At 53.0% G+C, this 23,926-nt stretch overlaps 1 protein-coding gene across 4 annotated transcripts in view; it reads left to right on the top strand.

The window, feature by feature from the left end:
* Positions 1–23,926, top strand: part of PDE10A (phosphodiesterase 10A) — a 574,597-nt gene that overhangs the window by 306,578 nt on the left and 244,093 nt on the right. The window contains exon 1 of one of the 4 annotated variants that reach the window (XM_024997131.2): positions 469–1,372. The exons of the other annotated variants lie outside the window; for them this stretch is intronic. Coding sequence (XP_024852899.2) covers positions 484–1,372 — 889 coding nt within the window. The 5' untranslated portion in view covers positions 469–483. Of the gene's footprint in view, positions 1–468; positions 1,373–23,926 lie in introns of those variants that run through there. 4 annotated transcript variants of the gene reach the window in all.

The raw sequence follows: 23,926 nt of genomic DNA, 5'->3' as shown, positions 1-23,926 counted from the left end.
TGGGCGCGGGCGGCTGCGGCGTGGGGCGCCTTGGCTCCGCCAGTGGGCGTCTTCTGCAGCCGCCGCCGCCGCCTCCACGGGCAGCGGCACTGCGGCGCTTTTCTCCGCTGCTTTCGAGCAGTCGCTGAGGCTTAGCCACCACCGGAGCGCGCACAGACCACGCCACGCTTGCAGGCAGCGTCTCCGCCGCCCCTCGCCCGCCGGGAGCACGCCGATTGTGCGCGCCGGCCGGGAGCCAGGCGCCGCCGCGGGGGACTCGCCCGCCCGGCCCCGGGTCCTCCCGGCCCCCCATGCGGAATACGATGTGAAGACTGGGCCGAGCGGGCGCGGAAGACCGGAGAGGAGGACCAGACTGACGAACGGGCTGATCGGCCCGGGAGGGCTGGCCCTGCGGGGGCGGAGCCCGCGGAGTCCCGGCCTGTCGCGCGCCCCTCCCGCCCGCGGCCGGCCCCCACCGGCGGCCCGAGGAGGAGGAGGGGGGCTATGGCCAGCCCCGAAGAGCCACTTGCTCCCCGCCCCCAGGCCCCCCTGCCCGCGGCGGGGGACGAGCCCGGCTCCGGCAAACTCCGCCCGGAGCCCGGGCGCAGCGCCGCCGGCGGGAGGAGCGCAGCGGGCCCGGGCCCGGCCCCCGAGCCGCCTGGTCGCGGCCGGGCCGAGCGCGCCTGGTCCCCGCGCCCGCCCCCCTCTTCCGCTGGCCGCGCCAGCCCCCCGGGGGGCCCCGGCGCCCTGTCTGCGCGCGGCGGCGGGGGCGGCTGGGTCGCAGCGCGCGCTCCCTTCGCGCTCGCCTTCTCCTCCCCGGTCCGCGCCTCCGCTCCATCTTCCTTTTACTTCTGGCCGCCGCCCCCCCAACCCCCGCCTTCTCTTCTCCCCTCCTCATCTGCTTTTCACCTCCCCGCGCGTCTCCCAGGAAGGGAGGGCGCAGCGGCGGCGGCGGCGGCGGCCCGAGGAGGCGGCGGCGATGCTGGCGGCGGCGGCGGACAAGAGGCGGCTCCCCTGAGCGTCCCCCCCAGCAGGAGTCACCGCGGCGGCGGCGGCGGGCGGCGGCGGCTCTTCCTCTCCCCCGCGCTCCGAGGCTTGCTGCTCTCGGCCCGCGCCGGGCCCCGGCCGCCGCCGCCGCCCCGGCTCCCGCTCGGCCCGGCCGCCCCCCGCGCGGGTTCCCGCGGCTTCCCGGGCGCCGGCGGGGGCTGCCCCGCTCCGGGTCCCGGTCCCGGTCCCAGCCCGGGCGGCGGCGGCCGAACGGCGCGGCGGCCTCGAGGCGCCGGCGCCGCGCTCGCCGCCGCGTTCCCGCTGCTCTTCGCCTCCGACATGGAAGATGGACCTTCTAATAACGCGAGCTGCTTCCGAAGGCTGACGGAGTGTTTCCTGAGCCCCAGTAAGTGCCAGGTTCCGCGTTCCCCGCGGCGGGCGGCGGGCCGGGTGTGTGTGGCCGGCCGGGGGGCGTTGGGCGGCCGGCGACGGGCTTCTCTGGAGGGTCGGGGGGCTCGGCCAGCCCGGGACCCCGGGCTTCCCCAGGCTCCTCGTGTCGCGGGGAAGGGTAAGCCGGGAGGGCGGCGGGAGCCGCGCGCTTGGGACGGGACCTGCTGCTGCCCGCCTCGGCCCCCGGGGCTGTTTCTGGTCACGCTCGCCCTGCACGTCTTTTGCTATGATCTCCCACACCACGGACGCCGGCTTCTCTCTGTTTAGCCTGGGGCCACTTGGCTGGAGCAGAGGCGCTTCCTTCCTCCGGGGGGGTCCCGCCTGCTGTCTGCCTCGGCTGGAGGAGGGCAGGCCAGGGCCCCGGGACCCCGCGCTCCCCAAGGTGGAGGCACGGGCTGTTCCCCGGGCTCGGTGTCGCGGCCCGGCCTGGCTACCCCGGGCCCCACCGGGACCCGTTTCCAGAGCGTGGACTGACCGCGTGGAGATGGGTGCGCCTCCGCCCAGAGTCCACTTTCTCTCGGATCTCGAGTCTAGATCCTGGGGCTTAGCCGGTGCTCGGGTTGGTAAGGGGCAAGACAATGGGCTGTTAGGGCGAAGGAGAACGGCGCCGCCGGTCCGGACCCCTGGGGCCGCGCCCCACCCGGGACCCCGGGCACTCCCCGCGAGCGGGGCTCGGAGCGCGCCGGAGCAGGGGTGGCGAAAGGCGTGTCACGGGGGAGGGGGGCAAAACCGAGCAGAAGCATCGAGGCAGATATTTGCTAGGAGGCAGGAGGCAGGAGATGTTCAGGGAAGAGGCGCCGGGTGCGCGGAGGAGGGGGCCGCCGTTGTCTTGGATGGAGGGCGAGCGAGGTGAGGACCGGAGACCGGGGCGGGGCGGGAGGTCGCGCCCGCGGGAACCCCGGGCGATTCCGGCGCCAGCCGGGTCGGGCGCGGCTCCTCGGCCCTCGGCGCGGGCTCCGGCGCCACCGTCCACCGCGTGCGCTCCCGAGCCTTTGTCTGCTTCTCGCCCGGGACCCGCGTTTCCGCGGCGCCTTCTCCCGGCCGGCGGTTCCAGGGTGGCCGTTTTCGGCTTCCCGCTCCCATCTGCCGCTCACTCCGCAGCCCTGGCCGGCCTGCACCTCCCGGGCACCTGGGGTCCGACCCCTCCTCGCGGCCGGAACCCGTCTGGGCTCACCGCCCGCCCGGGAGCCTCTGGGGTGCCGTTCCCGGGCGTGTGAGCGTGTCTGGTGGGGCCTGGCCGCCGCCCCCCATCCTGCCGCGAGCTCCCGCCTCCCTGGCCAGGTTCAGCCCGCTCGGGCCGCGGGACCCAGCGGCCTCGCGGACGCTTGTTGGCGGTCTGGAGCCGCTGGCGGCAGTCTCTGCTCGTGTTTGCCATTGACCTGGAAGGACAGCGGGGTGTGGGCCCTGGACGCCCAGCGGACACTCCTATCCTGTAGCCTCCCCGTAGTCCGACCCGCAGGGCAGCTCTCAGGTGTCTGCCTCCTTCGGGCCCCCACCTTGCGGGTGTTGCTTGACTCCTAATTGCTGCGGTTCAGGAAGGACACGGTCTGCGGGGAGCGGCCTCGCCTGCTGCCCTTAGACGTGTTAGGTATGGACATCTGTACTTGTTGAAACGGACCCCGCTTGGCAGTGAACTGAATGAAGGCTGGCGGAGAGTGTGGAGCTCCTAACTCACTCTGACTTGAGTTGGGTTAGTCCGGTGCTTAGGACTGGGGTTCCAGTCTGCCCCTTTCCTCTTGAACTAGGGATTTCTTTCACTAAAAAATAAAACAGCAGTTTTTCACAATTTGCAGATAGTGGAAGGGAGGGAGACGGGGGTGGAGGCTCCCATACATTGCATATGAAAGTTTTGGGTGGATGACTGTGCTAGGGAGACTGGGTGTGTAGGGATTTCCCTAAAATGATGAAGTTTCTGTTCCTGTTGTTACTGCTGTTTGTCTGGGGTGGGGCAGGTTGGGAGGGATGTTGGGGAGAAGAATAAAGATGAACATCTCAGGTAAGATGGAGGTGTCCTGGGAGAGTCCTTAGCAAACTGTCTTTTTGGAAAGACAGGACCCCGGGGGAGAGGGCCATCTGCCCCCCTTCCCACCCGCTGCCCTGCAGGGAGTTTCCACAGGGAGAGGCCCAGTGATAATAGACTCAGGAGTTGTTGAAGGTTTTTGTTTGTTTCATGGTTTTTTTTTTTTTTTTTTTTTCCTCCCCCTTAATCAAGTCAGTGAGAAGTAGCTTGGGATTTGAATAGGAACCAATGTTTATAAAAATCTTTGGAACATTACTAAGGTAGTAAATACTAAAGGTCCCTGGGTTGGGAAGATCCCCTGGAGAAGGGAAAGGCTACCCACTCCAGTATTCTGGCCTGGAGAATTCCATGGACTGTGTAGTCCATGGGGTTCAAAGAGTCGGACACAACTGAGCGACTTTCACACACACACGCACACACTTTTGAGAAAAATCTATTATTGGACCCAGCTCACTGCAAAAATGGCAAGCGGCTAGATGGTGGCTTTGAGAACCGCATCAGTTTCTGCTCGGACACTGTGTCCTTCACGTTAGGGACTCTCTTTCTGTCTATTGCTGCGTGACAAGCCACATTTGTGGGAATTGCTGAAGTACCTGAACCTTGGCAGACTTTTTTGATATTTGTCAATGAAAATGAGTCTTTTTGAGAAAAATCTGGGTTTCTGTAAGAATGCAAAAGTGCCCACATGTGTAAGGATGTGTCATAGCTGGTGGCCGTTTATTCCCTTTTTTCCTTTCTGTCTGATCTCTTCTGGGTCTAACAAGCAAGTTGTCACATAAAGGCTGCTATGTCTGATTGTTGTTTGTAGAAATGCCTGTTTTACCATTATCGGAAAGCAAATCGTGTTTTGAGAGTATAATATCCTGTTTTCACTCCTGTCCATTTTGGCTCTGCATTTTGGTTCACACAGATTCACTGATTCGCTCGGTAATGCATGGAACAAACACTTATTAAGAGCTCCTGCCACTTGCCAGGCGCTGCCCTACCAGGCTGTAGTCCAAGAGTTCACCAACTTGAGAAGAGAGCCTCCGAGAAGCAAGTGCGGCAATGACGCCCAGTGCCAGGGGGCTCGGCGGTCGTTCTCTGACCCTGGCAGGCTGGTGCTGACTGAGCTTCATCACCCATCTGCCTTTAAGCGCTGACCTCTGAGCTTGTCCTCCGGTACTGGGCTTCGGGACTTCACTGCTCGCAGAGGTGTTGCTGTGAAGTCCGCTCTGCAGTGCCGTGTGTGTGTTTGTGTGTGTGTGCGTGTGTGCATGTGTGCGTGTGTGCATGTGTGCGTGTGTGCGCAGACAGGAAAGGAACACCAAGAGGCCATGCTTTGACAGGCCAGTAGGAGCTGCATTGTCTTTTGGAGGAAACAGCTCACTTTGTCTACACGTGGAGCGTGGCAGTGCGTGCAGGAGGTATGTACACCGGTGGGGCAAGGACTTGGAGTTGAGTTGGGAATCCTGCCCTAAGAACACACGAAAGTTAAAGGAAGGTCCTTGTCTCTCTCTTCCTCTCACAAATGCTCCTGCCTCTCTCCTCATGGGTGTTTCCCCGGTAGGCTGCTGTGAATAATGCATAGAGCTGTAGAAAAGAAAAATACTGCTCAGAGACAGCAGAGATAGCGAGGAAAATGAGATAGGAGAGATGAGATAGGATGAGAAAGTGTTGCTGCTGGCGGCAAACACGTCTTCACGCTACAATTTGTTGTATATTTCTAAAATATTCTGAACAGAAAATGTGTATGTGTTTAGGAAAGGTGGATTTTTAATATACTCTCCATCCATGACTAACCACTCCTTGCTCTGTTTCTTGAGACTTAAGATACTGTGTGGCCAACACTTGAGCAAACTGAGATAAATATGGTCCCTTTTAAGAGCAAGTGCGTATAACACACAGACTCTACTCTAGACTTCACATTTAACTTGTTCCTGTGGACCTGATGATTCTGGGATTGCAGTGGGATGCAAGGCTGACTACGCAGCAGCGAAACTGGGTAGAAATCAGTTAACAGCAACTGACAGGGAGATGCAAACAGCGGAAACCAGTCCTTCGGAGGAGCTGCAGTGCCGATGGGATACCCACCAAGATAACCAGCAGAGGAACACTGTGAGGACTTGCCGCCAGGCCCGGGTGAGATCAGGAAAGAGCCCAGCGAAGTGGAGGTGCCAGTGTCTGTCCTGACTGGTGGAATCAGGGTTTAATCAAAGGAGAAGCTGTTTGAACTGGGAGGAGTTATTCATATTCATCAATTTTTAGTTTCACAAAATTCTTTTAATTTCAAGCAACTTCCACGAACAAAGATAATCCCTAAACATTTAAATGAGAAACAGTGGAAACCATAGAAGATGGTGTCTTCTGCAATGTCAGCCTGACCCATTAGCTTGAGGTAATTTTGCATCTAAAACTTTTTCTGTCCCATTAACAAAATTAAGTGAGGTCAATAAATAAATAAGTGATGGGGATACAGCATGGTGACTGTAATTATTAATACTGTATTACATATTTGAAAGTTACCAAGGGAGTAGATCTTAAAAGTACTTATCACACACACACAAATACAGTATATGAGGTAGTAGATTCTGTTTATTGTACAGAAGGTTAAGCTTGATGTGGTGAACATTTTACCAGTTAATACACTGTTAGCTATTGTTTGTTAAAATCAGCTCACAAATTCTGAGAAGGAAAGAAAAAATAATTTTAACGAAAAAGGAATATTTCCCTCTTAAAAGAAGAACTTAGTTTTAATTAAGAAACATTTTAATTTCCTTTTAAAATGTAGATCGAGCTCCTCCAGCTGATATAAATCTGACTAAGGGGAAACTCCACTAATTTATTATACCATTGCTCAGTCTTGTCCCACTCTTTGTGACCCGTGGACTGCAGCAAGCCAGGCTTCCCTGTCCTTCACTGTCTTCCAGAGTTTGCTCAAACTCACATGCATTGAGTCACTGATGCTATCCAACCTTCTCAGCCTCTGTCTTCCCCTTCTCTTTTTGCTTTCAGTCTTTCCCAGCATCAGGGTCTCTTCCAGTAAGTTGACTCTTCATATCAGGTGGCCAAAGTATTGGAGCTTCAGTTTAAGCATCAGTCCTTCCAATGAATATTCAAGACTGATTTCTTTTAGGGTGGACTGGTTTGACCTCTTATAGTCCAAGAGACTCTCAAGAGTCTTCTCCAGCACCATAGTTCAAAAGCATCAATTTTCCAGCACTCAACCTTATGGTCCAAACTCTCACATCCATACATGTCTACTGGAAAAACCATAGCTTTGACTATACAGACCTTTGTTGGCAAAGTGATGGGTCTGCTTTAATATGCTGTCCAGGTTTGTCAGAGCTTTTCTTCCAAGGAGCAAGTGTCTTTCAATTGTATGGCTTCAGTCACCATCCCCAGTGATTTTGGAGCCCAAGAAAAGAAAATCTGTTACTATTTTCACCTTTTCCCCATCTATTTGCCATGAAGTCATGGGACTGGATGCCATGATCCTAGTTTTTTATGTTGGGTTTAAACCAGCTTTTTCACTCTCTTTCACCTTCATCAAGAGGCTCTTTAGTTCTTCTTTGCTTTCTGCCATTAGAGGGCTGCATATCTGAGGTTACTGATATTTCTCCTGGAAATCTTGATTCCAGCTTGTGCTTCATCCAGCCCAGCATTTCAAATGATGTATTCTGCATACAAGTTAAATAAGCAGGATGGCGGTATGCAGCCTTGATGTAGTCCTTTCCCAATTGGACAGCCCATTGTTCTGTGTCCAATTCCAACTGTTGCTTCTTGATCTGAATACACGTTTCTCAGGTGACAGGTCAGGTGGTCTGGTTTTCCCATGTCTTTAAGAATTTTCCATAGTTTGTTGTGATCCCCACAGTCAGATCTGAAGTCATGTATGATGTGAAAGTTGGACCATAAAGAAGGCTGAGCACCAAAGAAACGATGCTTTCAAACTGTGGTGCTGGAGAGACTCTTGAGAGTCCCTTGGACTGCAAGGAGATCCAGCCAGTTCATCCTAAAAGAAATCAACCCTGAATATTCATTGGAAGGACTGATGTGGAAGCTGAGGCTCCAGTACTTTGGCCACCTGATGGGAAGAGCTGACTCACTGGAAAAGACGCTGATGATGGGAAAGACTGAGGGCAAGAGGAGAAGGGGATGACAGAGGATGAGATGGTTGGATGGCATCACCGGCTCAATGGACATGAGTTTGAACAAACTCCCGGAGATAGTGAAGGACAGGGAAGCCTGACGTATTACAGTCCACGGGGTTGCAAAGGATTGCACATGACTTAGTGACTGAACAACAACAACTCAGTCAAAGGTTTTAGCTAGTCAGTAAAAGCAGAAGTAGATGTTTATTTTTCTGAAATTCCCTTGCTTTCTCTATAATCCAACAAATGCTGGTGATTTGATCTCTGGTTCCTGTGCCTTTTCTAAATCCAGCTTGAACATCTGAAAGATTTTGGTTCACATACCGCTGAAGCCTACCTTGAAGGCTTTTGAGCATTCCTTGTTAGCCTGTGAACTGAGCACAACTGTGTGATAGTTTGAAAGTTCTTTGAGATTGGAATGAAAACTGACCTTTTGCAGTCCTGGGGCCATTGCTGAGTTTTCCAAATTTGCTGACATATTGAGTGCAACACTTTCACAGCATCATCTTTTAGGATTTGAAATAGCTCAGCTGGAATTCCATCACCTCTATTAGCTTCGTTAGTAGTAATAGTTCCTAAGGCCCACTTGACCTCACAGTCTAGGATGTCTGGCTTTATGTGAGTGACCACACCATCCTGGTTATCCAGGTCATTACGACCTTCTTTGTACAGTTCTTCTATGTATTCTTGACACCTCTTCTTCTTGTCTTCTGCTTCTGTTAGGTCCACACCATTTCTGTCCTTCATTGAGCCCATCTTTGGATGAAATGTTTCCTTGGTATCTCCAATTCTCTGGACTCGATCTCTAGTCTTTCCCATTCTATTGTTTTCCTCAATTTCCTTACATTGTTCACTTATGAAGGTTTTCTTATCTCTCCTAGCTATTCTCTGGAACTCTGCATTCAGTTGGGTTTATCTTTTCCTTTCTCCTAGCCTTTCACTTCTCTTCTTTCCTCCGCTATGTGTGAGGCCCTGTGAGACAATCGCTTTGCCTTCTTGCAGTTCTTTTCTTTGGGATCGTTCTGGTCACCACCTGCTGTACAGCGCTACAAAGCACTGTGCATAGTCTCCAGGCACTCTGTCCACCGGATCTAATCCCTTGAGTCTATTCTTCACGTCCACTGTATAATCACAAGGGATTTGATTTAGGTCATACCTGAGTGAAAGAACGTGAAAGTGAAGTCGCTCAGTCGTGTTCGACTCTTTGCGACCCCATGGACTGTAGCCGGATAGGATTCCCCAGGCAAGAATACTGGAGTGGGTTGCCATTTCCTTCTCCAAAGTGTGGTTTTCCCTCCTTTCTTCAATTTGAGTCTGAATTTTGCAACAAGAAGCTGATGATTGGAGCCATAGTCAGCTCGGTGGTGGAGCTGCTCAAATCTTACAAAGGAAGTAGAGGATGCCTGCACTGGGATTTTACTTGGTGCATTATGCACCTCTGCAGTTCTCTCACTCAGGGACTGGCCTGCTTGCTCCTGCCTGTCTCCCTGTGCAGAAGGAGAGCCTGGTGGGAACCTGAGGGCAGGGGCTCGTCTTCCTGGGTTACAGTCCTGAGCCTGGAGAGACGGTGACACATCCGTGGAAGGAGCCAGATCCTTGTGTTGAAAATTCAGAGGCGAAAGGAAGCCCAACAGCAACATGATGTCTGCCTTCTAGGAGCTTAGACGCTGAAGGCCACTCATCAGAAGTGCCCTTGGCCTTGGCCCTGTCCTGAGGAGCCAGGAGTCGGCCCACCGTGTGTTAGGGATCACAGAGACGGGCCAGCAGACAGGAGGTTAGGGCTGTTAGGGCCAGCAGACAGCAGGTTCCTTGGCGAAGCCGGTGCAGCAGCTCTGGGGCCCAAGCTGAGGCCCCTCTCCTCGGAGGGCCCAGAAAACATTCCACAGCAGCTGGGCCAGGTCTTGCAGTGGAGGGTTCTTCCAGGCAGGGCCGGGGGAAGAGGGCTGGGGAAGGGCACATCGGAGCTTACTCTCTGTGTTCCTGAGTCCAGGGGTGGTCTGCTCACTGCAGGACGAGCCAGTAATCAGAAGACGAGGTGTGGATGCAAGGAGCAGCAAGTTTGTTCCAAAGTCCGGCATCCAGGACGATTGTGGACTCGCCCTGGAGTACCCTCTCTGGGAGTCTGGAGGCTGGTCTCTTATAGAACGGGGAGGGCGAGGACCTGAAGGAGCCAAGTGAGAGGCCGGCCTGGGGAGGGGATGTGTTAGTTTCTTGGTTCCTGCAGCCATTAACCCGGGGGCAGGGTCAGGGTGTTCCCCTGAGCTGAACAAAGGCTCTTTAGTTTCACATTCTGGCCGTGGGGCAGGTTCTCGGAGGCAGACCATTAAGGAAGTGAAGTTGCTCAGTCCCGTGCAACTCTTGGCGATCCCATGGACTGTAGCCTACCAGGCTCCTCCATCCATGGAATTTTCCAGGCAAGAGTACTGGAGCGGGTGGGTTGCCATTTCCTTCTCCAGGGGATCTTCCCGACCCGGCGATCGAACCCAGGTCTCCCGCATGGCAGGCAGACGCTATACCTCTGAGCCACCAGGGAAGCCTAGAGATGGCATCCTTTTAGTGATTGTTGTGACAGAGGCAGTGGGAAGCAGAGGTTGACGGGCAAGACAGAGACCCGCAGGCAGTCAGAGCTGGTGCTTCCCTGTTCCTTCAGGAGGTGGCTGAGGGGCGTCCTGGGGAGGGGGCTGTAAGACTGACGGAGCTCCTCCAGGCCGCTGCCGCGGGTCTCACGGTTGTCCTTTGAAGGGCTGTACAGAGACGTAAGGGGGAAGGTGAGAAGACCGCCTTCTGAGGTAGAGCTGGGCAGAGGCGGAGGCGAGGGCGGGGGGCTCCTCTGTGGCAGGCACTCTACCAGGTGAGGGGAGGCCGGGCCGGGCCGAGATGGGCTGGGTGACCGTGTGAGGTCGGGGACGGTGGAGGTGTATTTTGGGGGTGGGGCATGGTCCTGTGACCCGGAGAGAAGAAAGATCAGCATGGAAAGACACTGCGCCTGCCCTGTGGCGAGCCCTGCTGGTGGTGCCTATCCACTGTGCTGTAGGCCCTGAGCCGTCAGACGCGGGGACCCCAGATAGCAGAAGTGTCAAGCATCTTCAGAGTTTGCAGTGAGTTAAACTGGAGAGTTGGCCGCTCTAGTCTGGGTGATCCATGAGAGTCTCTCTGGGAAGAGGAAGTTACATTGGAATGTCAGCGACCGAGGGCTGCCAGCTCGGTGGGCATGAGAAAGAGGTCACCCCAGACAGAGGTCGCCCCGAGGAGCAGAGTGAGGCCTGACCCCTGGGAGCACCTCGCTGAGGTGCCCACGGGTGGTTAGGGTCCTGTCCAGTTTGCCTTTTGCTCCCTCGTGGGGGACGGTCTCCGAAGGTTCTAGGCAGGTGTGTGATGGGTGATCCGTGAGGTCAGTGCCTTCTTCCTGCCGTCAGGCCAGTGAGTCTGAGGGGCTGCGGTGGGTATGGTGGCCCCAAGGCCACCTCGCTGTAGTTGGGACCAGAGACAGTGGTCGTTTGGATCAGGGTGGTGATGATGGCAAAGGAAGCTGTCGAATTCCGTGGCTTCGGGGCCGTGTTTGGGGGCAGAATGTATAAGACGTGCAAGTGGATCAGCTACGTGGAGGGGCGGGGGGGTGGGCAAGGCGTCCAGAACAAGGCCCAGGGTTTGGCTGGAGCGCCGGGCACCAAGCGAAACTGCTGTGACGGGAGGGACTCAGGCGTCCTTCGTGGCCGTGTCAAGTCTAAGATGCCCGCGGCGCAGTTCAGTGGAGCTGATGAGAAGGCAGTTGGAAAAGTTAAGTCTGGAAATTGGAGGGGTCGATGGACCAAGACCGGAGGATTTAGATTATAATCATGGTGTTTAAAGCCGTGGGATTGTATGTTCCCTGCTGTGAGTCTGTGGGTACTTCAGGTGAAGTCGCCGGTCTTGGTGGCGGTCGCTCAAGAATCAGCCCTGTGCTGTGGGGTGAGGCTCCCCCCGGCTCTGATGAGTGACGGGGGGGCTCTGGTCAGGGAACTGAGGAGACCTGTGACTCCGCAGGGAGCAGGTGGAGCCCTGTTCTGAATGGGAACCCGAAATAACCGTGGGAGTGAAGGGCCAGAGGCAAAGCCAGCGGGAGAGAAGGGCCGTGGAGGCCCTGAGGAGGGGCCGTCTGAGAGCCAGGAGGCGAAGCAGAGCAGAGCAAGCCGCAGAGTCTGGAAGAAGGACCTGGAGGCGGAGGCGGCCAGTGCCCCGGTTTCCCCAGAGTCAGTGGAGCCAGGAGCTGCAGGCGGCCTCCGCGGGGCTTCCGGGGAGCGGTGGAGGCGGAGCTGTCTTCAGGGGCTGGGGGGCAGTGGAGACGAGACGCGCGGTGTTCAGTCCTCACAGAAGGAAGGGGAGACGTCGCCCCGAGACCCAGGGGTCGCCCCATGACCCAGGGGATACCCCGTGACCTGGGGGTCACCCCATGGCCCGGGGAGGGACGTGCTGGCTTTTCCCACCTAGGACTGGCCGGAGAGTTATTCGTTGAGGAAAAGGAGTTTGAAGACTAAGCAAAAAGAGAGCGGGACAGAACCTCGGAGCCTCTGGGGACCTCGTCCTCAGAGAGGGGGCAGGGTGAGCGGCCTAGGGGCTGAGGGCCTGACAGCCCCCTCGCGGGCCCTCCTGCCCGGCTCCCTGACTGGGCAGCGCCCTGGGCTCTGAGAGGGATGGGAGTGGGAGGGTAGGAGGGCGAGTCCCCCGAGCCGAGCTGCCCGGGGCCACACCAGAGTCAGGGGCGCGATCGGAAGGTCCTGCCCTGGTCAGAGGGGGTGGACGGGAGACTGGACAGTTAGCGGAGTGACGGGAACAGCGGAGAGCCTTGCAGGAGGGAAGGTATATGGTGAAAGGAGCATGGAGGGCTGACCCTTCACAGTGCGTCGGGGGGCGTGGGTGAGGGTGAGCTGGCACAGAGCATGGGCACGCGCGTCTGTGTTGAACCAGGAAGCGTGGACACTTGTGAGCTCTGAGGACACATCTTGGTGACAATGGTCTGGCGGGATGAGACTTGAGAAGTGTCTCGAGGGGGCAGAGCGTTAGGTGTGTGGAGCTGAGCCTGGAGGGGAGTCTGCCGTCAGAATCCCAGACGCAGAAGTGGGGTGATCTGGTGGGGGCTTCCTGCAGAGGAGGGAAGATAAAGCTGGTGGGAGGGAGCCAGGAGAGACTACCAGGTCCGGCCCCGCCCCACACCCCCCCCCACACCCCAGGTCATTCCAGTGTTTGGTTGGGGAAGGGGCATCATCAGATGATCTAACGTGCGCGTGTCCACTGAGCACCAGCTGCCTTTGTCCCCACTGCTCATGCGTCGGTCCAGACCCATCCTTGCCTTCGACAAGCTGCTGCGTGATGAGGGATGTGGACAAGATCAAAGGCAATCACTGGTGACTGGTGGAGGGTTTCACAGTGGGAAGCATGTGCTTTAATGGCATCTACCGCCCCCAGGAAGACCTCTGTGTCTCCCTCCATCTGCCTTTAAAGCTCTCCGTGCGGTGACCCCCCAGCGCCTCCCGCCTCACCTCCCCTCCAGTGCCCACGGTGCCAACCGCTTGGGACCCTGAGCTTCTGGCTGGGTCAGGAGGTCTCCTCCTACACCCAGCCCTTCCCCCCAACCAGGGCAGCTTCGGGTCCTCTGGAGTCCAGCCCTGTTCCTAGCCTGCTCACGGGCCCATCTGTGTCTCCCAGTGCCTGGAGCTTGTACTGGGCCACACGCGTGTGCTCCCCGAGGGCAGGAAGCACCTTCTATTCCTTGTCTTAACCTCAGTGCCTCGTGCAAATGTCGGTGACAGAAGTCTAAGGAATAAGCAGGAGAAGGTGTGAGAGTGGGAGAGACCGAGCAAGATGGTCCTGTAAAAACATGAGTTTCCACAGAGGAACAATGAGATAGGTAATGTGGCCAATAAATTCTGCCCGTGTAAGCCAGAACTTCTTTGATTCTTTTTTCTTTTCCACGGGATCTGAGTACGCTCTGGCCCCGGTGACAGGGCCTCGGAGTCGCTGAGAGCGTGGCATCTTCCTGTGTCTGAGCCATGGGCTCGGGGAGCTCCAGGGCTGAGGGCGGAGGGGCGATCAGCGTTAAGAGCGTTCTGGCCGCCTCAGCTTTAGTTCCCGAGGCAGTGATAAAAAGCTTTTTACTTTGACGAAAACATTTTCTAGACTAGGAAAGAGAAAGCGTTGCTTATGAAGTGCTGAAACAGTGCCATGTGTTTGGACGTGCTGAATTATTTATAAGCATGCAAGCGTATCTGGACTTTTAGAAGTCGGTGAGTGCTGTGTAAGAAGCAGTTTTGCAGGAAGAGCGTGTCCCTGCCTGGGCGGAGCACCCCGAGCGGGGGGCAGTCAGGCTGCGCCGCTCTGCCCACGACCTGGGTGTGCCCCCCTGCCCCGGGGTTCTAGCAGCTTCTCAAATAAACCTCTGCAGTGATACCCACAGGAGCTTGATCACTGTGCTGCCTCCATTTGGGTCAGTGTACACTTTATCTTTGCTATTAAGACTGCATGCTTTTTTTCCAATTTTCTTTTGTCCCAGGACCAGAAGTTTACTGTGGAAACATTCTCGGGTCCTCAGTCCTTGTGCCTTTTTAGGATAATGTTCTTTGCATCTCATGGTTAATTATCTTAAGGCAGGTTAAATACCTACTCACAGAACTGCAGAGATTCAAACAGTGTGGTGCTGGCATGTGAACAGATAAACCAGTACAACAGAATGGAAAGGCCTTAAAAGCAGCGCCAGACACGTAGAGGAATTTAGTATACTTCGAAAGTGTCATCTCATGTAGGAGAAGTAGAGATGGACTATTGAATAAATGATTTGGGGACGACTGAGTACTCATCTGGAAACAAAATAAAATTAGAGCTTATCTTTTACTCCAGGATAAATTCCATATGGATCATATGTTTAAAGATACCATAGAAACAAGGAAGTTCCTTTCTAGCCTTGGAGTTCAGTTCAGTTCAGTTGTCCGACTTTGCCTTGGAGTAGGGAGGGCCATTACATGTGACTCAAAATCTGGAATTAATCAAAGGAGAGATTGAGGAGTTAGTCTACATTTGCAAAAACACCTTTTGATGGTCCTAAATAACATCAAATCACAGTTTATTCTGACACCCTCTGCCTGTCTGCACTCTCTCTCTCCTGCTTCTAACAGGGCAGTCAAGGCTCTTCTTTACCATCAGCCTTGTAAGAAAACTCTAATAGTCCGTATCACAGCAGAGCTCTGCCTGACATACAGGGAGCTCCCAGAATGATGAAGAAAAAGAACAACCCAATAAAAATAGTCAAAGGATATGAACAAAGAGATGCTCAGCCTCTTTCAGGATAAGATAGTGAAGTCGCTTAGTCATGTCTGACTCTTTGCAACCCCATGGACTGTAACCTATCAGGCTCCTCCGACCATGGGATTTTCCAGGCAAGAATGCTGGAGTGGGTTGCCATTTCCTTCTCCAGGGGATCTTCCTGACCCAGGGATTGAACCCAGGTCTCCTGCATTTCAGGCAGACGCTTTACCATTTAAGCCACCAGGGAAGACCCTTTCATGATTAGATAAAGGCCATTTAAAAGCACACCAAGGTACCATTTTCTCCTGTTGGATTTGCAAAAATTAGTAGATTGTTTTATGAGGAGGCAGGTATTGGTGTGCATTCCTGGTAGGAGCACCCATTGGTAGAGCCCGGGAAGAGAGCAATTTGGCAGTGCCGATCAGAATTAACAGTGCATGTACTCTTTGAATCAGTTGGGCTCCCCTGGTGGTTCAGACGGTAAAGAATCTGCCTGCAGTGCGGAAGACCTAGGTTCAGTCCCTGGGTTGGGAATATTCCTTGTAGAAGGAAATGGCAACCCACTCCAGTGCTCTGGTCTGGAGAGTTCCATGGACAGAGGAACCTGGTGGGCTACAGTCCACGGGGTTGCAGAGTCAGACACAACTGAGCGACTTTCACTTCACGTTGAATCAGTTGTTTTACTTCTGGGAGTTTATCATTCAGATGTACTCACACACAGGCAAGATGACTTCACCGGGTATTAGCACGCATGCTAAGCTGCTTCAGTCATAGCTAACTCTTTGCGACCCTGTGGAATGTAGCCCACTGGGCTCCTCTGTCCATGGGGATTCTCCAGGCAGGAATCCTGGAGTGGGTTGTCCTGCTCTCCTCCAGTGGATCTATCTTCCTGACCCAGGGATTGAACCCGCATCTCCTGCGTCTCTGGCATTGGCAGGCGGGTTCTTTACCACTAGTGCCACCTGAGAAGCCCAATGTTAACTGATTGCAGCGCTGGTTGAAGAGAACAGTCGAAGAAACCACCGGAAGTTGGCCTGTAGGGACCAGGCTAAAGAAAATCTGTAGCAGTGAAATGAATGCACTAAAGCTCTTCGTATACATCGTCATGTGGAGAAAGCAAAGTGTAAAGCCGTGCACACACCCACACTTTTGTGTTGGAAAAGACAGTGAAAGCGTATGCCTGTGTGCATCTGTGTTGCATGAAGAAACATGGCGGAAACTCAGAAAGCGCGCCCAGTGCTTTGTTGGCAGTTCCGTGGGAGCAGTGGATACCCGGGGGCAGGGGCAGCAGGAGATGTAGGGAGACTTCACTCCATAGCTTTTTATGTTTTTTTTTTGATTTTTGAATAATTTATTACCTATTCAAAATTAAATTGAAAAGGAAGTAAGATTTTACCGAAATGCCATTTAACTAACTGTTGTCGTTCAGTCGCTCAGTCGCATCCGACTCTTTGCGACCCCATGGACTGCAGCACGCCAGGCTTCCCTGTCCATCAGCATCTCCCAGAGCTTGCTCAAACTCACATCCTTTGAGTCAGCGATGCCATTCAACCATCTCATCCTCTGTAGTCCCCTTCTCCTCCTGCCCTCAGTCTTTCCCAGCATCAGGGTCTTTTCCAATGAGTCGGCTCTTCGCTTCAGATGGCCAAAGTGTAGTTGCCCTAGTTTGTGGTTGATGTAATCTTTTCTTTTTCATTGTCCTCCTGTTGAGATCATAGTTGATTTTTCAGCCCCTGAAGTTTGTTCACTTGATTCTGCCTTCCTCTAGCCTCCCACTTACTTCTCCTACACAAGATCTCGAAATGTCAAACTATGCATATTAAAAAAAAAAATCTCATGCATCAATTACCTCTCATACTTATCAGCTCCTTTCTACGTCATGCGCAGATTTGAAAATGGAAACAAAGCCACTTCTATTTTAATGTACTTTCTGACTCCGATAGAGTCTATGGTTTCACATTTGAGAGATGAACTATTGTTTACACTGTTGGAGAGCTGCCCAGCCAGCTTCATCTGGTGGAAATCACTACATTTTGGCAAGAAACTGAGTGTCTTCCCTGTGAAAATGTGGGCTTTGCATTTTAGAGCTTCTTAAGGGAGTGCAAATGTAACCTTGAGTGGTCTTGCGACTGAATAATGCCCCTCGGCAGGAGACGGTGGTGGATTGTAATTTATTCCCTCGTGGCAGTGATCGGGGTTTTTCCTTTCAAGCTGGGAAGGTGTGAGCTCATGCATCCATTCATCCTTCTCGGCCGCTGTGGGCACCGTCTGGGCAGACCCGGTGGAAACCTGCCCTGACCTCAGAGACCTCACTGTCCACTAAGGACAGTGCCCGCCTTCTGGCTGTGCTTTTGTGGTGGAACCGAATTCTTTAGATCCTCACATTTCTGGTCTCTTCTCTGACTTTATTTTAGGTTTACAGTTGCTCTTCCCTGTTGCTCTGAGTGTCTGAGTGGGTTTCTTTCCTATCCCCTTAGTTTGAACTTCACCCCTGCTGATTTTTCCTGTGTTCTGCTTATACCATTGACGTTTTTCTTTGTCTTATCACTTAATATTATTTCCTCCTAGTCCACCCATTGGTTTTATTTTAGCTGCTGCTTCCTTCCTAGTTACTGGATTTTGTGCAGACCCTTTCCTAACCTTAAGCATCAGCCTGTCACTACCTTCAACGATTTCTTTGACCCGTGTGTCCTTGCTTCTGGGATCTTCAGTTAATCCTTGTTACACACCCTAGCCTTGGGGACGAGACATTGTCAGCTTGCACATACTTGGGCCTCTTGCTTGAAGGCACGACTTCCCCATAGTAGCCAGGGTTTCAGGGACACCCCTGATGCTCCCTCTTCTCTTTCCCTGGATGGGACGTGTGGATCCGGGGGAGGGGGTTGGAATCCCTCCTTTCACTCTGTTGAGCACCGCAGATGCTGTCAAGGCTTTCCGGGTCACTGGGAATGCCTTCGTGTTAAAGGTTATTCTTTATTAATGTTACTGCTCTCGTTGAATTGCATTTCTCCTGAGAGCCTGTCATAGCTGGGGGTTCTGGCGCCTTCTGTGCATTGTAACCGTTCTATTTTTTTTTTCTTTTGTCAAATGGGCCATCATTAGGAAATCTGTCACTTTTTTTTCCTAAGTTATTTTCAATTCTTTTTGTTTCGTATTGGTACACTTTTTGAAATTATCCTGGCCAGATTCTTGAGATTCAAAATTATTATGACTTCTTGTGGGTTGCAGTCTGGTGAAAAGTACCCCAGACTATTAAGACAGCAAGTTTTTGGGTACCAGGTTTCAGGTGGGATGACCTGATCTTTTTGCAAATGTGATGATGAGACGTGAACAGAGACCCCTGGGGAGGGGTGGGGGTGTGTGTGTGGAGAGAGATACAAACAGTTCATACTCTTGTTCGTCTTTTCTTTCTCTGTTGATACACTGCCGACCCTGGCCAGTGTTCCGTAGTGCTTTGGGGCTGGTGACTTCTCAGGAAGGAAAAGCAGGTAGTCCGAGGCCCTGGAAGTGAGTCTGTGTCCCTCATCTGTTAAGCAGATGCCCAGGAATCGGCCTAAGGTGGTGCTTGTGGGGTTAGACAAGACCACGTTGGAGCGAAGGTGAGATGAAATGATGTGTGTCCAGTGTTGGCAGCGATGCCTTGAACAGAGGAAGTGCCGGAGCATGTTGCGTCCACGAATCCCTGGGCCCTGAGGAGCCCTGAGGGACCGTCTTTCCCGGGAGGGAGGCAGGGCAGCCCCACGAGGGCACTGGGAGGCAGGAGATGATGGCGGGCAGGAGGCGGTCGGGGGCAGAGGGACGCAAGGGAAAGGCTGCCCGGCGCATCCACTGGGCACAGAAGGTGTTTTCTTTGTAGTTACAGGAAGCGTAGCTTCTAGAAACACTGATAGCAGGAAATGGCTGGAGCCTTAGAGTAATTCCACTTTCTTGGCAAGGAATTAAAGGAAAACGTGTTGAAAATAAAAGGGAAGGATTTTTGCAAAGAGAAAAGAACTGAAGAAAAAAAAAGTGACGATCACCAGCATTCTTCCATTTAGGGGATCTATTGTTTGAATGGCTGTCATGTCCCCCATTTGGGGGCCTCCGCGCTTCGAAGGCCTTTGACCTCTATTTTCTTGTGTCTCTGAACTGTTCGCCTGCACTTGGCCTGACTCAGGAGGGACGTTTCTGGTTTCCTCGGGGCCTTCCCGCTCTCGGGTCCAGTGGGGAAGCTCTGCAGCTGGCTGTGCTGGGTGCCGGGTGTCCTCAGGGGGGCCGGGCGCAGACCCGGGGCATCGCTTCCCTCTGGGCTCCATCCAGAGGGCAGCATGGGTTAGATTTGGTTCCTAGGTATGATATTTTCTTTGCAGCTGGCTCTTTAGTCACGTCAAAATTTTGTAGATTGTTGGTCTACATTTTGAATTAGCTCTGTGAATGGTCTGAGTCCTATATATGTGTGTTACACTTCTCTTTTGTGATTTAATGAACTCTCACTTGGAGAGAGGTGAGAATGTACCCATGAACAGTTAACCTCCTTAAGGGTGAATTTCGAGGCTACACTTTAAACCATTAAAAAAAAAAAATAACACTCTGTATCTGGTTTGCATTTATCTGAAACAAAACTATCAATGACATATTATTTTCATTAAAAACTTGACAAATAATTTGAAGAATTGCGCTTTTATCTGTTATGATCTTTTGGAATTCTCTCATACTGTATAGTGGACATGTGTATTTTTTAAAAAAATACTGAATTGCTTCCTTTTTTCAGTAGTGTGGGGCTTTCTTGTGGCTCAGACAGTAAAGAATTCGCCTGCAATGCCGGAGACATGGGTTCGATCCTTGGGTTGGGAAGATCCCCTGGAGAAGGGAATAGCACCCCACTCTGGGATTCTTGCCTGGGGAATCCCATGGACAGAGGATCCTGGTGGGCTGCAGTCCATAGGGTCACAAAGAGTCGGACAAGACTGAGCAACTGTCACTCACTTCCAGTGGAGAATAGTTCACAAAAATCAAAAGCAGCTCCAGGGCTTTCATTCATCCCTTCAGCCTTAGCAAGCACTTCCTGCCCGCCCCTCTGCTCTTTGTACGGAGACCTGAGCTGGGTGGTTAGTCTGTCCTGATGCCGAAACTGCTCACTGTTCATCTGTCTTTCCTTAACTGTGGGGTCGAGATGGGCCCTCTCTGGACCTCAGATCACCCGCAGAGTCTTCAGCAGGAATCACTCATGAAGTGTGCAGCGAATGAAGGCTTCCCAAGAGCAACTGGTGCCCTGGAAAGGTGTTTTGGCACAAGATGTGGGTTCATGCCTCAGCTCTGCCTGATTTCTGAGCTAAGCTCTGCTCACCTGTGAAACAGGTGCTCAGTATATGCTCGCTTCCCCAAAGAAGAAATAACAGATCTGAGTCAGAGCACCTTGGACTTCGTTGAACTGTAACAACTTTAGATCTGTGAAGTTTTCATTCTGATTTTATGTTACGCATGAGAGGCTCAGCTGATTTTTTTTTTTAATATTAAAGTTCAGTTCAGTTCAGTTGCTCAGTTGTGTCTGACTCTTTGCGACCCCAGGGACTGCAGCTCGCCAGGCCTCCCTGTCCATCACCAACTCCCGGAGTTTACTCAAACTCATGTCTATTGAGTCAGTGATGCCATCCAACCATCTCATCCTCTGTCGTCCCCTTCTGCTCCTGCCCCCAATCTTTCCCAGCATCAGGGTCTTTTCAGATGAGTCAGTTCTTCGCATCAGGTGGCCAGAGTATTCGAGCTTCAGCTTCAGCATTAGTCCTTCCAATGAATATTCAGGACTGATCTCCTTTAGGATGGACTGGTTGGACCTCCTTGCAGTCCAAGGGACTCTCAAGAGTCTTCTCCAACACCACAGTTCAACAGCATCAATTCTTCGGCACTCAGCTTTCTTTATGGTCCAGCTCTGACATCCATACATGACTACTGGAAAAACCATACTCAAAGAAAAGACACAAGTTTTCAGAAATCCTTAAAATACTGCCTCTGATTTTTAGAAGGATCTCTGGCTTCCCGGAGGGTTCTATAATGGAGCGTGGCTGGGGAAGTCGCGGGCCCTCCCGCTGCAGAGCTGGTGCTGGCGGCGCGGGTGGCCCGTCTTCCTGGCTCCGGTGTCAGGGGCTGACCTGCTGTGTGCGTCGCCTGCTGGGTCTCGTTGCCTTGTTTGTCTTGCTCTCTTCTTTTGTGTGAGGAGCCCGTCCTCAAGCCCAGGAGTCTGTGAACCATCTGCGGGTGGCCTAGTAGCTGCTCCCGGTGGCGTCAAGTGCCCGGCTGAAGCTTGTGAGAGGTTGGGGGGACGTCTTATCTGAGCGCTCCTGCAGGTCCCCTGGAGCTGAGTGTGGATGCGTGTCTGTGAAGTCACCCTGGGCTCACACCTCCGGCTCCAGCGGTTCTCTTAATACTCAGTTTCCCTTGAGGAAAGATTTCAAGGAACTCTAGTTTTTTAGTTGGACCTTCCCTGAAAACAGAGGTAGTTGATTTGGGAGGTGATTCCAGGCCTCATAGCTCAGTTGGTAAAGAGTCCACCTGCAATGCAGGAGACCCTGGTTTGATTCCTGGGTCGAGAAGATCCGCTGGAGAAGGGATAGGCTACCCACTCCAGTATTCTTGGGCTTCCCTAGTGGCTCAGCTGGTAAAGAATCCACGTGCAATGTGGGATACCTGGGTTCGATCCCTGGTTTGGAAAGATCCCCTGCAGAAGGGAAAGGCTACCCACTCCAGTATTCTGGCCTGGAGAATTCCATGAACTGTACAGTCCATGGGGTCACAAAGAGTCAGACACGACTGAGCAACTTTCACTTTCATGCTCTGCTGGCCACCCCCCCCGGAGCAGAGGGACCTCTCTCCACAAGGGTTGCCCCCTCCCCCTCAAGGCTCGGGGTGGGAGCCAGCCAGCAGTGGTCACCCACCTCCCCACTGGGGATGATCCTCCTTGGTGCTCACCCTGCACTTCCAGACACTCCTGCACTTCCCGGAGGGCCTTGTCTCTCCTTCCGGGCTCAGGGTGTGCACCCACATAGGATGCAGACCACCCTGGGTCTGGAGGGGGGGGTCTCACCTTGCTAGGAACAGGCCCCCATTGCTGGGCCAGAAACCAGAAGTTTCATGTTGCTGTTCCTCGTCCTCAGCTTTCACAAGTGATTCTTCTGGATAATATATTAAAACTGCAGAGGGAATGTAGCTTTATTTATACGTTTGGCACAGATGGAATTTAGGTTAGCAAGTCAATTCCAGAAGAAATCAACCTTGAATATTCATTGGAAGGGCTGATGCTGAAGCTGAAGCTCCTATACTTTGGCTACCTGATGGGAAGAGCCAACTCACTGGAAAAGACCCTGATGCTGGGAAAGATTGAAGGCGAAAGGAGAAGCGGGCGACAGAGGATGAGATGGTTCCACAGCATCACTGACTCAGTGGATAGGAATCTGAGCAAACTCTGGGAAGAGCCTGGTACACTGCAGTCCATGGGGTCCCATAAAGTGAGACACGACTTAGTGACAGAACAACAATGGAAGATAGCTTTCCTGTCGGATGTTTCCAAATCAGAAGATCGATTCAATCAATACAGTGGTTACCTAAGACTACTGAGAAACAGACTATTTCAAAGTAAATGCTAAAACTATATGAAAGCATCGATATGAATTTGTTGTCTGAGAACAGGGTGGACTGTTTCTGTGAAGGGCTTGATAGTTCCTGTTTTAGACTTGGTGGGACACAGCTTCTGTCATCCCGTCTCAGCTCTGCTGCCGTAGCGGGAAGACATGGGCAGAGCAGGGATGAATGACCTTATTTACAAAACCTGGCATGGGCTGGAGTTTGCTGACCCCTCATGTTAGAAGAATATATTATTTTGATGAACACAAATGCCTTGCTTCAGGCATTTGGAAAGCACTAAGCCCTCTTTCAATGGAAAGAGTATCTGAGGTCATGTTCCTTGTTTGGGCATGCGGACGCCCACCCCGCAGTGTGGCTGGCTGGCTCCCTGCTCCAGTGGCCCAGTTTGTTTAAGGCAGGGCGCCTGCTCCAGTAATTCAGCTTCTGTGGAGAGTCGAAAGGGCAGCGGTTTCATAAAACAAGAGCTGTTTTGGTGCTCCATGTAGAATTGGTATCGATGATTTTTTTTTTTTCCTTTAAACGTCTTGTAGTCCTAAATCACTTCGCAGAGAAGAAGACAGAAATCAGCAGACACATGTATAAATACGCACTTATCTCTGGGAACCATATGATGCATGTGTTATTTCTCTTGGCAGAGTGCTTTGCATTTTTTTTTGTACAGTTGAATTTGCCTGGAAAGACGTTATTGCCATACCCTTTTCTGTGGGTAACCAGGTTGATGCACACAGAGATCAGTGACTTAGTGCCCAGAATGGCCAGTTTGTCAAGGAATCCTTGTTATCATATACATATGTGCATATCTTTCTTTCTTAATACATTGATCACTGATCCTGGGGAAGATTTGAGTAATGCAGCCTGGACTTATTATTTAGATATATTAGGAACATTTTAGCACGGTTTGCATACTGAATGTATGCTGAGTACGTAATGCATAGTGACATATACATTAGATATGATCATGTGTCATTATTACAATGCATGTGTAATAGTAATGCGTGAATAATGGAATGGCTACATTAAAGAAGCCCGAGGGAAATTGCTGGGCCTGTCTTCCTCCATGTGGTGCCCAGGGTGAAGGGAGGGAGATGCCCCCACTCAGCGGAGATGACGGGTGGACCCCAGGGCTCTCCTGAAATGGTGAAAGTGAAAGCCGCTCAGTCGTGTCTGACTCTCTGCGACCCCATGGACTATACAGTCCATGGAATTCTCCAGGCCAGAATACTGGAGTGGGCAGCCTTTCCCTTCTCCAGGGGATCTTCCCAACCCAGGGATGGAACCCAGGTCTCCTTCATTGCAGGCTGATTCTTTACCAGCTGACTCACAAAGGAAGCCCAAGAATACTGAAGTGGGTAACCTATTCCTTCTCCAGAGGATCTTCCGGACCCAGGAATCTAACTGGGGTCTCTTGCCTTGCAGGCAGATTCTTTACCAACTGAGCTATCAGCGAAGCCCTAAAAGCCTTGAA

Source organism: Bos taurus, chromosome 9, assembly GCF_002263795.3.
Source record: "Bos taurus isolate L1 Dominette 01449 registration number 42190680 breed Hereford chromosome 9, ARS-UCD2.0, whole genome shotgun sequence".
Taxonomy (NCBI): domain Eukaryota; kingdom Metazoa; phylum Chordata; class Mammalia; order Artiodactyla; family Bovidae; genus Bos; species Bos taurus.
The sequence above is the reverse complement of the archived record's forward strand: the minus strand, read 5'-3'. Positions and strand labels throughout refer to the sequence as shown.